General features: G+C 42.7%; 1 protein-coding gene and 1 long non-coding RNA gene across 3 annotated transcripts in view; one reads left to right on the top strand and one right to left on the bottom strand.

Moving 5' to 3' along the window:
* The window catches only part of MAP2K6 (mitogen-activated protein kinase kinase 6), a 73,613-nt gene extending 69,669 nt beyond the window's left edge, over positions 1 to 3,944 (top strand). For both annotated transcript variants that reach the window (XM_083598940.1, XM_083598941.1), the window contains exon 12: positions 1,173 to 3,944. In XM_083598940.1, coding sequence (XP_083455066.1) covers positions 1,173 to 1,250 — 78 coding nt within the window. In that variant the 3' untranslated portion in view covers positions 1,251 to 3,944. The remainder of the gene's footprint in view (positions 1 to 1,172) is intronic.
* LOC310755756 overlaps positions 1 to 15,534 on the bottom strand; it is a 33,405-nt gene extending 17,871 nt beyond the window's left edge. Inside the window, exon 1 of the long non-coding RNA XR_014544514.1 lies at positions 12,603 to 15,534. This is a non-coding gene — a long non-coding RNA (uncharacterized lncRNA). The remainder of the gene's footprint in view (positions 1 to 12,602) is intronic.
* Positions 15,535 to 15,835: the final 301 nt, after the last annotated feature.

The raw sequence follows: 15,835 nt of genomic DNA, 5'->3' as shown, positions 1-15,835 counted from the left end.
TTAGGAATCTTTCTTTTCTTGTTCATTTAAATCTTTATGGAAGTTTTTGTTGCTGAGTTGTGTCCAGTTCAGTGGTATTTATTTATTTATTGTTCCAATAGCTCTGAATTGCTTTTCACGGTAAGCTTTTCTTTGATAGCCCTGACGGAATGCTGATTACCATTTTTGCAATAATATTGTATCCAGTTCATTTATATTTGACCATGGGTGGGGAGGACATCTGTATTTTGCTGTGGAGACGTTGGTTGCACTTGGATGCCACACTAAGCCATAAACCATGGGTGAGCAAATCAGTCTGTGCATGAGCTGGGCTTGAGCTCCCTGCTCTGCTATTTCCTGTGGCCAGCAGAAAAACAAACCAAAGGATGGCTGGCTTAGCATTACACCCAAAACAGCCCTCCCCAAGAAGCCACAGTTGGGAACCTTGGCTTCCTATTGTGGTTTGTTTGCAGCAAAACTAACTGGGACAGTGGTTGGGATGTAATGCTAAGCCAACCAATTTCATGGCTTGTTTCTCCATTGGAGAAAGGGAGGCTCGTGCACAAACTCACCTGGTTAACCATGGTTGATGGCACGGTGCTGCACCCGAATGTGTCCCACGGAAAATGTACCTTGAGTCAAGGCCCGCTGTCATCATCACCCTGTTTGGGAATTAAAAAGGTAAAGGGACCCCTGACCATTAGGTCCAGTCGTGACCGACTCTGGGGTTGCGGCGCTCATCTCGCTTTATTGACCGAGGGAGCCGGCGTTTGTCCACAGACAGCTTCCGGGTCATGTGGCCAGCATGACTAAGCCGCTTCTGGCGAACCAGAGCAGCACACGGAAACGCCGTTTACCTTCCCGCCGGAGCGGTACCTATTTATCTACTTGCACTTTGACGTGCTTCCGAACTGCTAGGTTGGCAGGAGCAGGGACCGAGCAACAGGAGCTCACCCCGTCGCAGGGATTCAAACCACTGACCTTTTGATCGCCAAGTCCTAGGCTCTGTGGTTTAACCCACAGCACCACCTGCGTCCCGCTTGGGAATTACTGTGGTCCTTTTATAGGTAATGTGTGTGTGTGTGGTGGTGGGGGGAATCTAGGATTCCTGTGAGAGGTGTAATGGAAGGTTTTGACATGTTTCCCCTCTCTTTCCCTTCGCCTCACTGGTTCTCTCTCGCTCTCTCTTTCAGAAACACAGTTTCTTCACCCTGCACGAATCCAAAGAGACAGACGTGGCTTCTTTTGTCAAACTCATCCTGGGGAACTGAGAAATGGACTTGTACATGATTTTACCCTTCTGTGGACTGGTGGGCTTTAGGAGGAGGGGCACATGGCAGGGCAGCCCTCATCGGAGAACCAGTAGGAGAACCTGCCACTGGCCAATTTTTGTTTTTTTTTAATTATTATTATTATTAATATTATTATTATTGCTAAAGTCCTATCATCGTCCTCTTGAAGGTTTTTATTTTTATTTTTTAAAGGGTTCCTTGGTAACCATAGTAACTTAGAATGAACTGGTTAGTGAAATGAATTTTAATAAGGTTGTCAACGGTAAACGAACAAAAATTTAAAAGAGTGATTGAAATGACGACAGTCGCAAGTTCTGTTAGCGTCGCCTCAGTCCCACCCCCCCCATGTTCCCTGTCAGACCAGATTTGCTTTTGTTTATGGTAATAGGTGCTACGGTAGTTATGAAGTTCTATATGTAGAGTTATATTTTGTCCCTACCATTGTTTTAATATTTATGTTAAGTGCTTGATTTTAATAGAACCCTTTTTATTTTGTTCTTATGTGAGAGTTGGAAGGTGGGGGGTGATGACAGCTGCAACAGCTAAAGCTACAAAGATTAGTATTTATAGGGCTTTGCTGGGAAACAGAGGAGGAGAAAGCATGGGCCATATAGATAAATATTATATATGTGTATAGGGTGGAAGACTAATTTAATTTCAATGAAGAGTTTGGCTTATATGTTAGGCAGCCCACTGATGCATGAGAAGGCTTGCATCCTTCTTTAGGAGGTGCCCAGAGACAGCATTGTTCTTGTACAAACATCAAGAGGATGCAAAAACATTGCTGTGGTGACTTCTTATTCCATTGCTTTGGTTATGCCTCCAATGAATAATTATATTCTGAAGTGCGGGATATATATCTATATACGTCTCACACATTAACTGTTTACTAAGCAATGGTGAATCAGTCACCTTATGACCTACAGCCAGTGCCCTCTCTTGGCTGTAGGTCATGGGCCAATGCATTTGACCGAAGAGAAGGTGATGCCCTGAAGGAAAATGGAACTTAGAGGGGTGCAGCTCTTGACGAGGATGCAATAGCCGGGGGCAGGGGCCAGTCAGTTTTGCACTGCTCGTTTTTATACTGGCAGGAGTATTCCTTTTTTTTTTTGGTCTCAAACACTCACACGTCATACACAAATTGCCACTTCGTTGCTCATCTCCCACCAACCCCCTAACAACTTTTCACTTTTTATGGATGCTTAACCTGATCAAGTCCCACCCTACACGTCTGGCACAGGATCACACCGTGTTTCTGTCTGAAAAGCATAGCAAAACCAAGTGAATAGGAGTTGGACAATAAGTGTTGCACCCTTCATCTTAATTTGTTGCTGTGACCATTATTATTATTATTGTTGTTGTTGTTTTTTTTAAAAAAAACACGCTTTTGGCCAAACAGTACTGACTTGAGTGACTTAAGGCCTGGTGGTAACTGTTTCTGGAATTGCCCAAGGCCTTCTTCCACCTTGACCTGCCCTTAGTCACAGCTTTGTTGTTATGGCGGTTTGCATGGCCACCTAATCTCCATTCAATATATTCTATAGCAAGGCCACAGGGGTCTTATCTGATGGAGGCTGTGGCAGTTCCGTCAAGAACTCTTTTGCTCCCGAAGCGTTTCCATTTCCTGAACTGAACCATGGCAGTGTTCACAATGGGTGAGGAATGCTGTACTGCCGGTTTGGTGTTGAGGGAGAAAGTTAACGTTCTTGCTAGTGCTTTGTCCTTTCACTTGGGACACACTACTTCTGCCCCTGAAATCAAACATGGGGGCATCAGTGTGGAGCAGCTCAGAATTCAGACAAGCAGCCACGCCAGGTGAAGACCCAAAGCGTCAGTGTTTGCCGTGTCAATTTTGTTCACAGAACTTGCCGTCCTGTTCTCCTGCAGTCCACATTTTACAACGCAACCGGTCGTTGGTGCGTACGCCGATTGGAAACCATTCAGGAGACATTTGACTGCAGACAAAACACTAAAGTGGGCTCGCATTTCTTTGTAATCTTAAAGGCCTAGAAAGGCTTGTAACCTACTCCTAGTTTTCCATTTTATGTGCATGCTTCCCCCCCCCTCTCGCTTCCAATTCCCACCCCTCCCCATTGATTCTGAGCTGCTTTGATTGATTGTCTGCAGCTGCAGCTGCAGCTCAGCCAGCCAGTTTTTAGAACTGGTTCCAGCATCAATTCTCACTTTGAAAAACATGACATTTAAAACCAGCTTTTTGGTTTTCCTACATATGGATCTGATGCTTGCTGTAGAGGTTGTTTTTGCTGCTTTCCTCTTGGAATAGAAGACTCGTTTGGACACCACATCCTCTTGACCTCAGAACACCTTTATTTGAGTGCTGTGGTAACAGACAGGCTGGATTTACGAGATAGGATCAGTGTTAATAGCCGATATTAATATCCCCATTGGTTTCCTATAGTAGAATGCCAGTGCTGTCTACAGCAAGTCAGTTTAGAAAGGATTATTGCACTGTGAATCAACACTACATGCCTCGGGCTTTATTTTAGGAATTAAAATGTGGAGTCTAAGTTCCTTAATCACTTAGGTGCTTTTGAGTTTTTTTGTCAACTCTTGTCTCTGTATAATTTGTCCTTTGGCAGGTACATAGACCTTTATCGAGTCTTAGAATAAAGCACACCCAGGTTATTTCCCCCTTCCAATCAAAACTGCAAAGCTCGTGTGTTCTTGTTATTTGAAAGTTCACATACCACGTTAGTGAAGATTGTTTCTAGGGATATCTCAAAAGTGGTTAAGGTGCAGTCAAACTTATTCATTTCCTAAAGGATGTCGGAAAGAAGGGGAGAAGAAATAGATGATCACATGGTGCACCGATGACAGAAGCAGAAGCAATGGGTTTAAATTACAGGAAAGCAGATTCAAATTTACACATTTGAGGAAGCCTCGTTGACTCATGCAGATTGTTCCTCAATAGGACGTGCTGCCTGGGGAAGTTGAAGAAACTGCATTCTTGGAGGTTGCCCAGTACAATTGGGACAGGCATCCATTTGGGGTGTTTTTCCATAAAAGATGATGCCTTAGGGCTTTGGGGTGGGTGGGGTGTATTGGATGAGGTTACTCCATAGCCTTGTTCTGTGTACATGGTTCTGTGATTTTTTAACTGGAATTAGCAAACATTTGGTAGGGGCCACAATCATATTTGTACAAGATACATGACGTTTGGTTACATTGCCAAAAGGTAACCCAGACGTGTGCGGGAAACCAGCAAGTCTTAGTTTTCATGATCAAAGGCTCCCAGGGCTTTCATTTCACTGTCTTAACTTCACATACGACAACCGATACTGTTATATTGAGAAAATTTCAGGTACCTTCCTTATGTGCCATCACATGTGCTTAGATGCCTATATGACGTCTCCTGCAGTAAGAAGCCCAACTGATGCCGGCTGCCCATCGTGTGCAAACAGAGGTGGTTGTGCATAAGACAGTTTTGTGCACAGAAATGAGACCCACATAGGAAATTTTCCCATGTGCACCGTGGCCCAAAGTCACTTTTGGGTCATTGCGGAGAATTCTGAACTTGAAATAAACTCCTTTGCAGATGGTAATGTTGTTATAAAGAAGCAATAGCTTATGCAACCACTTATCTGGATGGATTCAAAGGCAAGTGATGGCTTTCAGTTTTCCAGAGGCTTATCCTACTTGGTCTCAGCTTCCACTATACATTAACCAGTAACATTAAGAGTAAACTTAATGATTACTCTTTGGAACTGTGAAAGAAAAGGGGTAGCTCTGAGGCTTGTTCAGATTACCTGATTTTCCCTTCTTGCTTGCTGAACCAAGGGATATTCGTTGCAATCTTCTGTTTCCTCATGCTACCCTACTTGCTGATTTCCTATTTTCAGATGTAGACCATGATATAGCACAACTCTTTCCTCCATTAAAACAAACAAAAACTAATCACAACCCTTCCTTTCAGTCTCTTAATTATTTTAGGGCTTCTTTTCTCTGAATATTGCCACTGAGGTTCTTGGTCAAACACATCTTGTTGCCGTTGCTTTTAATAGGAAATGGAGGGGAAAGTTATCAATGAAGTAAGGTCACATTCTCACCATACATTTAAAGCACTTTGCTTTACCTGGAGAATCCTAGGAACTATAGTTTACCCCTCACATAGCTGCTGCTGCTGCTGCTGCTGCTGCTATTATTACTAATATTAATTTCATTTACCAGTCTTTTTACAGTAAGAAGCATCACAAATGATTTGACAAAAATAAAATACAGCATATAGAAGCAATATAAAACCAGAGGGAAATTTTGGAATGCTAACAATGCAAGATATATAAAGCACTCATCGAACCATAGATGAATAACGACCAAGTCCTGTGCACTCCAGTGAAAGATGGTAAAGGTAAAGGACCCCTGGATGGTTAAGTCCAGTCAAAGGCGACTATGGATTGCTGCACTTATCTCACTTTTCAGGCTGAGGGAGCCAGCGTTTGTCCACAGACAGCTTTCTGGGTCATGTGGCCAGCATGACTAAACTGCTTCTGGCGCAACGGGACACGGTGACGGAAGCCGGAGCGCACGGAAACGCCATTTACCTTCCCACTGCAGTGGTACCTATTTATCTACTCGTGCTTGTATGCTTTTGAACCGTTAGGTAGGCAGGAGCTGGGGCAGAGTAACGGGAGCTCACACCATCGCTCAGATTTGAACTGCTGACCTTACGATCAGCAAGCCCAAGAGGTCCTTCTTCCTCCTCTCCCATTATTTCCCAGCTTTCCCCCCTCATCTGTGTCAGTGTTGGTAAAAGAAAAGGTCCCGACCTCCTTTTTACCCCTTTGCCTAGTCCTCAGACCTTAGTTGGCACAAAAAGTCCTTAAGAAAGAGTACTTTGCAGAATGCTGCTTTTATTCTTAAAAGTCGGCTTCTCCAACCACGACCGACAGCTTTATACATATCAAACGCAACCAGCTTTCTACCATCCAACCAACCCACACCCAACACTAACATTGACCACTCTGTATATACAGGTATAATTTGGTGAAAGGTTGCATGAGTCATTGTAGGCCGCTGACTCATGCTGACTTAGCATTAAAGAAACCGTGGCCAATTTTTAGCTGTGACAATCTACCTCTGAGCTGTAACCTCCCTCAAACCCAGCAGCGGAGGAAGCCACTTGGGTGTCTGGGGAAGGGCGCACCACTGGGCCTCCGGTGTCTGCCTGCCTCCTTCCACTCAGCCGCCCTACAGCTGGGGAGGAGGCAGCGGGTGGACCGTTTGGGCAGCGTGGAGCCTCTGTGCACCCAAGCCACCGCATTTCTCCCAGGAGAGAGGCGTGGCTCGGGCGCAATGCAGGTCCCGCGGTGAGTGCCGCCCGGCATTTTGTCGCCCCCTTCAGTGGTGACACCCGGGGCTGCCTGCACCCACTGCGCCTCCCCTTCCTCTGCCCCTGCCCAAACCCCTGTTGTAAATCTGAAGTGTCTCCATCTTCTCTGTAAGGGTCAGGCTGGGGAAGCGGTCTCCACCATTGCTCCTCTGCCCAGTCCCTAACACAGCGCCACCTGCATTCCTGCTGGAAGATGGACACCACCATAAGAGGCAACATTAACTCACTGAAAGCCGCGTAAACAGGAATGTATTAGCTTGGCACTTAAAACAGAAACGGTGTTGGGCACATCTCCCTAAGAGGTGCATTCCATAGATGGGGCCATCACTGAAAAGGCCATTTCTCATGTGTCCACTGTTCCCTTGGATGGGGCATATGGAAAAGAATCAGATGAAGAACTGAATGATCAGTTTCTCTGGAAAGATAGCACTGAGCATAGCCTTGTGAGCTAAGGTGAGGCGATCCTTGACCAACAAGAGTGCCAAGGCTTCATTCTAGACTCAAGAACGCTTCCCTATCTCATGGCCAGACTCCTTGGTTTGTGGTGATATGAACTGGGGAAAAGACTCTCATTGGATAAAACATTAAATTCGACCCTTTCATACTTGTGTCCAATTGCCATAAATCACTGTTTTTTATTGGGCACGGCTGTTTCCTGTGTCAGATGCTGAGATATGGGGCCAAATAGAGGGTGCAATTTGATCCCAATGCCAGTTTTGCTTAAAGGAGTTCTAGCACTCCTAATATTGCATGCTAGACAGTACTTATAATGAGCACAAATTATAGTTGCTCTAGTATCAGGTCATTCATAAAACAAATTCTCACAGCAATAGAATCCAGCTAAGTATGCTTCAAAGGATGTGCCAAATGTATCTTGCCCTCAAATTGGCTTAGTCATCCTTTATGTTTAGGATAATTATATAGGACTGTTTGGTGTTTCCTTAGGATGAAAGAGAAAGATAGCTCGTGATGCTAATGGAGCCCGCTGTGAGATACGGTCTTTTATAGCATCCTGTGCATTAAGGTCTTCCTGGAAGTAGAGGGAGTTTTTATTCTTAATGCCATCTCCCTTGCTTTTGGCTTAACCTTGACAGCCTTATTATCTTTATCCAGCAACTTAGAAAGATTGTAAAAAATGAATCTTACTACTTTACCCTTTGAACTAATGCTTATCTTATATTTTGTGATCTTTTTGCTTTTCCGCTTCTGGTGCTTACTCCCATTGTTATTTAGGCATTTGTTAATTACTTTTGGCCTCCTAGTCTTCACAGGTAAATCTGAGGGAATTGTTTCATCAGGCCCAAGGTGAGGAAGTCTCTAAACTTCTAAGAAAGTCCTTACTTGCAGTCAAAGGATGTGAGATCCAGCCTCTGCAGCTTTTGATTTTTTGCTGCTACACTTCTCTTGTGATACCCACTGTTCAACAGTGGGGGGACCCACCAGTTAAAAATTATCTGAGCTAAAGCCCTTTGCACAGTCTTGTTAATTCTAATGTCTGATATCCCAAGGTCAAATTGGGAAAGTGCTAATTTTAAAGCTGCCAATTTGTCCAATAATTTCTTTTCAGTTAATCACCCTTGTAATAAACACAGTGCAGCAGAAGATCTAAATCTGGGCAAGAATATCTAAATCTGCAATCAGGCTTCCTATTGCCTTCAGAAGTTAAAAATTGCACTTGGTAAGTTGGGGATAAATTGCCCAAATCATGGGTGTAGTCATCAATTAAAACTGCTTGTTGATCCTGTGATACCAAAATGCCCTGCTCAATATTAGTTTCCTTCATTCCCTGCAAGAGTTTCAAGATGGGTGGGGCTGTCCCACTTTGCATGCTTCTTTCCTGCAGGGCTGAAGTGATTTGAAAGCTTGCTTTGAATCACAGTATTCTGAGCTAAAATCTTTTTCTTGTTACCACCATTCCTGAAGGATATATTGCAATATATCAAAAGAATTTCATGAAACCTATTAGATAATATACGTAAAAAGTAAAGGTAAAGGGACCCCTGACCATTAGGTCCAGTCGTGGCCGACTCGGGGGTTGTAGCGCTCATCTCGCTTTATTGGCCGAGGGAGCCGGCGTACAGCTTCCGGGTCATGTGGCCAGCATGACTAAGCCACTTCTGGCGAACCAGAGCAGCACACCAAAACGCCGTTTACCTTCCCGCCAGAGCGGTACCTATTTATCTACTTGCACTTTGATGTGCTTTCGAACTGCTAGGTTGGCAGGAGCAGGGACCGAGCAATGGGAGCTCACCCCATTGTGGGGATTCGAACCGCCGACCTTCTGATCGGCAAGTCCTAGGCTCAGTGGTTTAACCCACAGTGCCACCTGCGTCCCTAGATAATATACGTAACTCCCAACAAACGAGAGCAATCAATCAAAACCCAGGCTTGGAATATCCTTTTCTGAGCTCTCGTAGGTTACATTCGGACAGCACTTTATTCTGTTTTCCTGACGTTTCCTTAACTGATAATTTCCATGTTTTCCGTGATCTTTTTGCATTGTGGGAAAGACAGTCCTGGAAATCTAGTGGAAGTTTAGCATTCCTTTCTGTGTTAATTGTTTTCTGGAAACACTGATAACCTGGAAGTTTTTGCACTGTAATCAACAGAAGTATAGTAGTGTAGTGTCCAGATCAAGGGAAGTAATAGTACCACTCTATTCTGCCTTGGTCAGACCACACCTGGAATACTCTGTCCAGTTCTGGGTGCCACAATTTAAAAAGGTTATGGACAAGCTGGAATGTGGGCAGAGGAGGGTGAGCAAGATGATAAATGGTGGAAAACAAGATTTATGAGGATGGTTGAGGGAGTTTGATGTGCTTAGCCTGGAAAAGAGAAGAGATATGATAGCCATCTTCAAATATCTAAAAGGCTGTCACATGGAAGATGGAGCAAGCTTGTTTTCTCCTGCTCCAGAGAGTAGGGCTCAATGGATCCAAGTAACAAGAAGGAGATTCTGACTAAACATCAGGAAGAATTTTCTGACAGTATGCAATTTCCATTGTCTTTTGCTGGATCACTTCTTGCAAAATGCACATTTTCTGCCACTATTCTTGGTTGAGTTTTTGTTCCAGCACTTGAAGATCTTGAGACAGTGCCTTGACCTCAGCCCACTGATATTACAGGGATATAATTCAGTTTTGCCTCCCAGATTGCCATCTTGAAGTCCCTGCACTTTTTCCATTGGTGATTTAATGTGTGCTCTGGATTTCCAAGTAGATTGACAATGTGACTCACAGAAGAAAATGAAGCAAGAAAAAAACAATGATCTGCCCTCTCTGAATGAGGACTTGTGACATCAGCAATCTGGAAGTCGTTGACAGCCGATTTGGCAAAATCACTCTCTGTTAATAAATACACTTACTATAGGTAGTAAGCCTTTAAAAATCTGGGGCTATGCAGTTTCAATCATCACCGGCATCCTGTAAGCTGGGCCATAAAATCCCAGATTTTTTTTTCTTGTAGGGAGGATTGCATTTCCTAATTAATATTTCAGCTGGACCTGGTCTGGGAACGGTTGGACAGATCTAAGCTGTAACATATGTTCTAGTGGCTTATACCCCCCCTATATGGGAACACAGGCAATAGACACTTTAAGGTGGGAAGAAACAATATCTGAAGTATATAAAATGACAGACAGATGTGTTTCTAAATTAAGGCAGGTTTATAGTCCCCAGTGCTTTCTCATCTCATCACCTTGGGTTTTTTCCTTCTTTCCATAGAGCATTCCATCCCATTTTCCTTCTAAAGAAGCTCCCTGGATTTATTGAGTTCTCAGTTTTGTCTGGCTATGACAAATTCATCAGAACTGCAGTTCTGGATGGACCTGGGAGCCCAGAAGTGGCAGGTTGCACATTGGAATCCTATGAACAAAAAGGCTTTCCATATTTATCTCAATGCGGGTGGCATTTGCTGCAGGAAGTCTTGCACATCCACTTTCTCTCCAGCCATGACAAGTGCTAGGAAGGATGTTGTCCACAGGTGAAACAAGCAAGCAGCAGCAGCAGCAATGACATAAATAACTGCTGCCACCCTTTAACCTTTTGCATATCACCCATTTCTAATGGGGCAATTCTTTATCTTGTTCTCATGCAACATCTTTGTGTGGAAGGTCACTAAGAATCCTGTTTGAAGATGAAGTGTTGAAATGCAAGAACAACGAAGAGCCCTAAAGGAGCGGCTGCAATTAATCAAATCAATCAAGCTTTATTGGCATACAGAGAAAACAGGAATATATGAATCGAAACATACTGTAGAATTGGCATCACTGGAGTGTATTGAAAGGAGACTGGAGACTCCCAAAAGATGCGGTGCTTATTACTTGATGATCATTTGGAAACCACAGTTCCAGTGCATTTTGAGCCAGTATTCCTGCTTTTATTCAGCTATTCTAACAAAACAATTGAACACTTGTCTGCTTATGCGTTCATCAACCATATTAAAGAACCTGAACTTTAAAACCCTCTATCATACAACCCTCTAAAATATAACTGTGATTGTTTGTGTTATGCCACTTGTATTTTAAACATGCATGTTGGCCAAAAGAGAATAATTTTTAGCATCAGATGGCAGAAAGACATAATTATATATAATATATATATTTTTAAAAAAGCATAGCACAATTTATGGCTCACAGGTGTCAATATACTTCAAAGAGTGATCATTTATCCTGAAACACATTCAGTATTATAACTGTTTTATATTTTCTAAGCTCAATCAAATTTGCATTCATGCATAATTACCTTTCACTATACCTTTGTTTTGCTTTTTTTTTTAAAAAAGAAGAAACATCGTCAACATCAAAATCACTGACCATGCTGCAACAGAAGTGACCACCATATATAACTGAGCAATGAAATCCAGACCTTGCCATCATGGACATTTAACCCTTCATTTTTGATTACGTAAGGTTCAGATTATAAAATTGTAGAGTTGGAAGGGACCATGAGGGTCACTTAGTCCAATGCTGTGGTGTGGTGGTTAAGAGCGATAGTCTCGTAATCTGGGGAACCGGGTTTGATTCCCTGCTCCTCCACATGCAGCTGCTGGGTGACCTTGGGCTAGTCACACTTCTTTGAAGTCTCTCAGCCCCACTCACCTCACAGAGTGTTTGTTGTGGGGGAGGAAGGGAAAGGAGAATGTCAGCCGCTTTGAGACTCCTTCGGGTAGTGCTAAACCGGGATATCAATTCCAAACTCCTCCTCCTCCTCCTCCTCCTCCTCTTCTTCTTCTTCTTCTTCTTCTCCTCCTCCTCTGCAATGCAGGAATCTTATGCCCAACTTGGGCTTGAACCCACGACCCTGAGATTAAGTGTCTCATACATCCAGGGGACACTAGTAGTATGTTCATTTGTCTTGTTTCTGTGATCCTTCCACCTTCAGAAAAGGGGTGGAGGAGTGCAGTATACGTACAAATGTAGGTGTGTTTATCAGAGGGTGGAACCTGTGGCCCTCCAGAAATGGTTGGACTCCCAACATCCATCAACCCAGGGCCGGCATGTTTAATGGTCCAGGGTGATGGGGGCTGCAACCCAGCAGCATTTGCAGGCCCACCATTTCTCCATCCCAGGTGTGTGCCTAATGTATGCATAGTTCAGTGGCCAGAGCTGATTTGAAAGCCTTATCCTATTGCATTGTTCTCAGGTGCACTGCTGAACCAGGAATTCCAAGCATTCAGACTCGGGAGTTGTCATTAATTGGTTAAACCCTCAGCAGAAGTGAGGGAAATATGCTTCAAACAGTGTCCAGTATGGGAGTATAGCCACGACGTAGCCGTGGGTTTGTGTGGATACTTGCCATAAAGCAAGGGGAAACATCAGCACTTTGTGTTGCCTTTGCGGTTTGAGTCGACCCAGTCTAAACAGGGATTTATGCTATCACAACAAAGTTCTGAACTCAGTTTGAGTGTGCACCATCAAGATCTGCTTCCTAGAAAGGTATTAGATTCATTTTTTAGATTCAGCAAGAGCAAACATGAGGGCTCACCAAGTTCCGCAAGCATTCAGATGCATTCTGCGAATGGAGTGGAGAGATGACCTAACCTGGGGAGAAAACATTAAAGACCTGATGAAGAGAGCACAGCAGAAGTTATATTTTCTGAGAATCCTCCGGAAAAACAATCTCTCAAAGGACCTGTTGATGGCATTTTACCATTGTACTGTGGAGAGCGTATTAACGTATGGTCTGTGTGTGTGGTTTGGGAGCTGCACGGCCAGGGAAAAACCAATGCTGTCCAGGGTTGTAAAGACTGCAGAGAGAATAATTGGGTGCACTCTTCCCACCTTAGATCAAATCTATGCTGTCAGGTGCCATAAGAAAGCTGCAGAGATAGCGCAGGCTAGTACGCAACCCGGAAATGATCTCTTTCAGCTTCTGCCTTCTGGAAGAAGGTATAGGGTTATAAAGACCAGGACTAGCCGCCTGAGAAACAGTTTCTACGCAAATGCAATTCTGGTTCTAAATGCAGCATAAGGAGTCTCTATAGTATATTGTATTTTAAAATGGGGTTCCAAAGTTTTTAGGGGTTTTTGAATGTTTTATGTAGATTTTCAATTTCATTGTTCTGTATGGGACAATGACAATAAAGATATTGTATATCGTATATCTTTCAACTTCATAACATCTCAGAAATCAGCATGGAAATATCATACAACCTCAGGCACTGATTTGGAGATTTCCAGTATTTCTGTAGTTTTGGCTAGGCCATGGATACCATAAATTATGGAGGGTTTCCCCCACCCTCCTTTTTCCTTTACTTCCGTTTCTAAGTCAAAGGGGGAGGTGGGGGGCGCTTGGGGCCTTAGGTTAGACTACCACTTACTGAGTTATGATTCTTTCTCTTCCTCATCTCCCTACATCTTGGTGTGTGGATGAGATATTAGGAAAGGACACCATATTAACTTGGATCACCTGGGAGAGACCACTGAATTTTTTGGGAGCCCATAGAGACTCAGTCTGGCCATCAGTCATACTACTACTTTTTATTTTTCACCCACTTCTCTGATTATATATCAGGCAAGATACCTAGCTGAAAAGAAATCATAACACCAGTGCTACACAAAGAATATTTCCAGATGACTTTGTTTTACTCCAGTTTTGTGAAGGGATGCTAGATAGTCAATTTTAGAATCCAATAACTATATACACTGAGGCAGGGATGTGCTTTTTAATTACATAAAAACATTCTTGCATCCAGTTTCTATGTAGAAAAAAGCCATACGGTTCAATCTGCTTAAAGGGAGCCAAGTTGAAGTCATGTGCATGTGATTTGATACCATTGGTATGGTTAAGGTCAATAAGTTCTGCAGCGCTCTGGAGTCTACCACTGGAAGCATATACTTGGTCTGACTTTGGCTTCTGAAAATCCATCAGACGTTGCCCACACGATTTGAAGTGGGTCAGTTGAGGTTGAAGTGTTGATGAAAACCAGATTGGGAGCTCCTTTCTGATCCACACCTGGCCCGTAAGTTAAGGCCCCAACCTGGAGTTACGCCAGTGATTTCCTTGAGCACTAAGGGGTACTGCTGGCAGTGGATAGTCCACCAGTGTGATTGATGCCTCCGAAATGTGTCATGTCAAATGTGTTTGGAAGGGTAGTGAAACCTGTGCCCAGATTTACCAAACCGATGTATTCATTCCCATCCTTCCCTGTTGTGAGCAAAATGGAAGGATACTTAATTCTGTTCCTAAACAAAATTGTCTTAAACTGGAATTATGACATATACCACAACCTTGGCATGAGGGTAAGTTGCAGATCAATCACAATTAAGTGTTGTTATAGGAAACATTCAGATTTGAATGACATTCTACCATATCCTGAATTATCACTTAACTAACCAGATGTGCCACTGATTCTTAGAAAAGATTTTTGGGTAACTTGAAAACAAAACAAAAAAACTTGTAAATTCACCTTAAAAATAAAGTGTTTGATTTATGCTGAATTTAAAATTCCTTGCTCTTATGTGTGTGTTTTTGTGGGGATGGGGCTGCTCTTGTCTAATAAATATAGTCTGTTAACTTAATGAAAGGAACTGGACATTGAACATGATCCCTTACAAAATGAAAGTGTAATGAAGTCATGATGAGCAGCAAAGAGGTGGTATTTAACTGAGTCCCATTTAGAACAGACCCATTAAAGTTAATGAACCCAAGTTAGTAATGCCTGTTAACATCACTGGGTTTATTCTGAGTAGGATTAGGACTGAAAAACACCCAGACACTATTATACAACATTTCTACTATAACTTCAAGCTAATTATTGCCTCCCTATCACTACCACTTCCAGGCTAGCATTATAGCATCAAATCTGGTTTGGGAGAATTTGCTGACTGACCACAGGCTAAAATGGCTGGAGTGGCACTGCTCACTCATGTTCAAGGTGGACGTGTATTTCTCGTTGGTGGAATGACTTGTTAATTTCATGTTCCTGGGGTGCTCTTTGAAGATGGTGCAGAATCCTCTGAACTTTCAGGTGTCGGGAAACAAGAATCTGCCATGGATTTTTTTATAAAGAAGACCATTCAATGCACCCAAAGTAGCTTGTGTAAAGTAGACAAATGGTCTTTGTTTCAGGAAAAGAAAATACATTAATCAAATTGTCAGCTCTTGAAATATGTCTAGTTAGTTGTTTTTAGCAAAAAACGAACAACCACGTTTCTATAAAATCCTTTATGCCTTAACTATTATGTGCACTCCTTGAGAAGAAATATCTCTCAGAGGATTCATTACTAAAGCATTTCAGATAATGATTATTTCAGGTTTTTATCACTCTGATTCTCTGCTGAGTTGAAGGCCAAGTTATCCTGACAAAGATCAGATGGAAAATCTGGATGTCTTCAACTGGAGGGATCAAGTCCAAGTGTCTGAGATGCTGTGTATTTCTCTCATATATGTACATCGCCATTATTGTAAATTGGCAGTGCCATCTGTATGGGTTTTGTTTCCCCCTAGCCATTTGTGTTTGGTGTTAGAAATTTGAGTTTCCAGCATTTGTCAGTCGGTGGTGGTGGTAATTATATTTTATTATATCGTTGAAGCTTCTAGATGATTTACAATGTAGGGCTAAGAAATAAAAAAATTAATACATAAATTTTAAACACATAAATGCAATAATTTCTATAAATATATCAGCAACCCATATCTAGAAGTAAGAAAAAGCTTCCCCATACTTTGTTAAATGTTGCTACATGAAAGTAAGAAGATCTGTCCTTCTGTACAGC

This window comes from Podarcis filfolensis (assembly GCF_964270895.1).
Source record: "Podarcis filfolensis genome assembly, chromosome: 2".
Classification (NCBI taxonomy): Eukaryota; Metazoa; Chordata; class Lepidosauria; order Squamata; family Lacertidae; genus Podarcis; species Podarcis filfolensis.
This window is presented reverse-complemented; position numbering and strand designations above follow the sequence as displayed.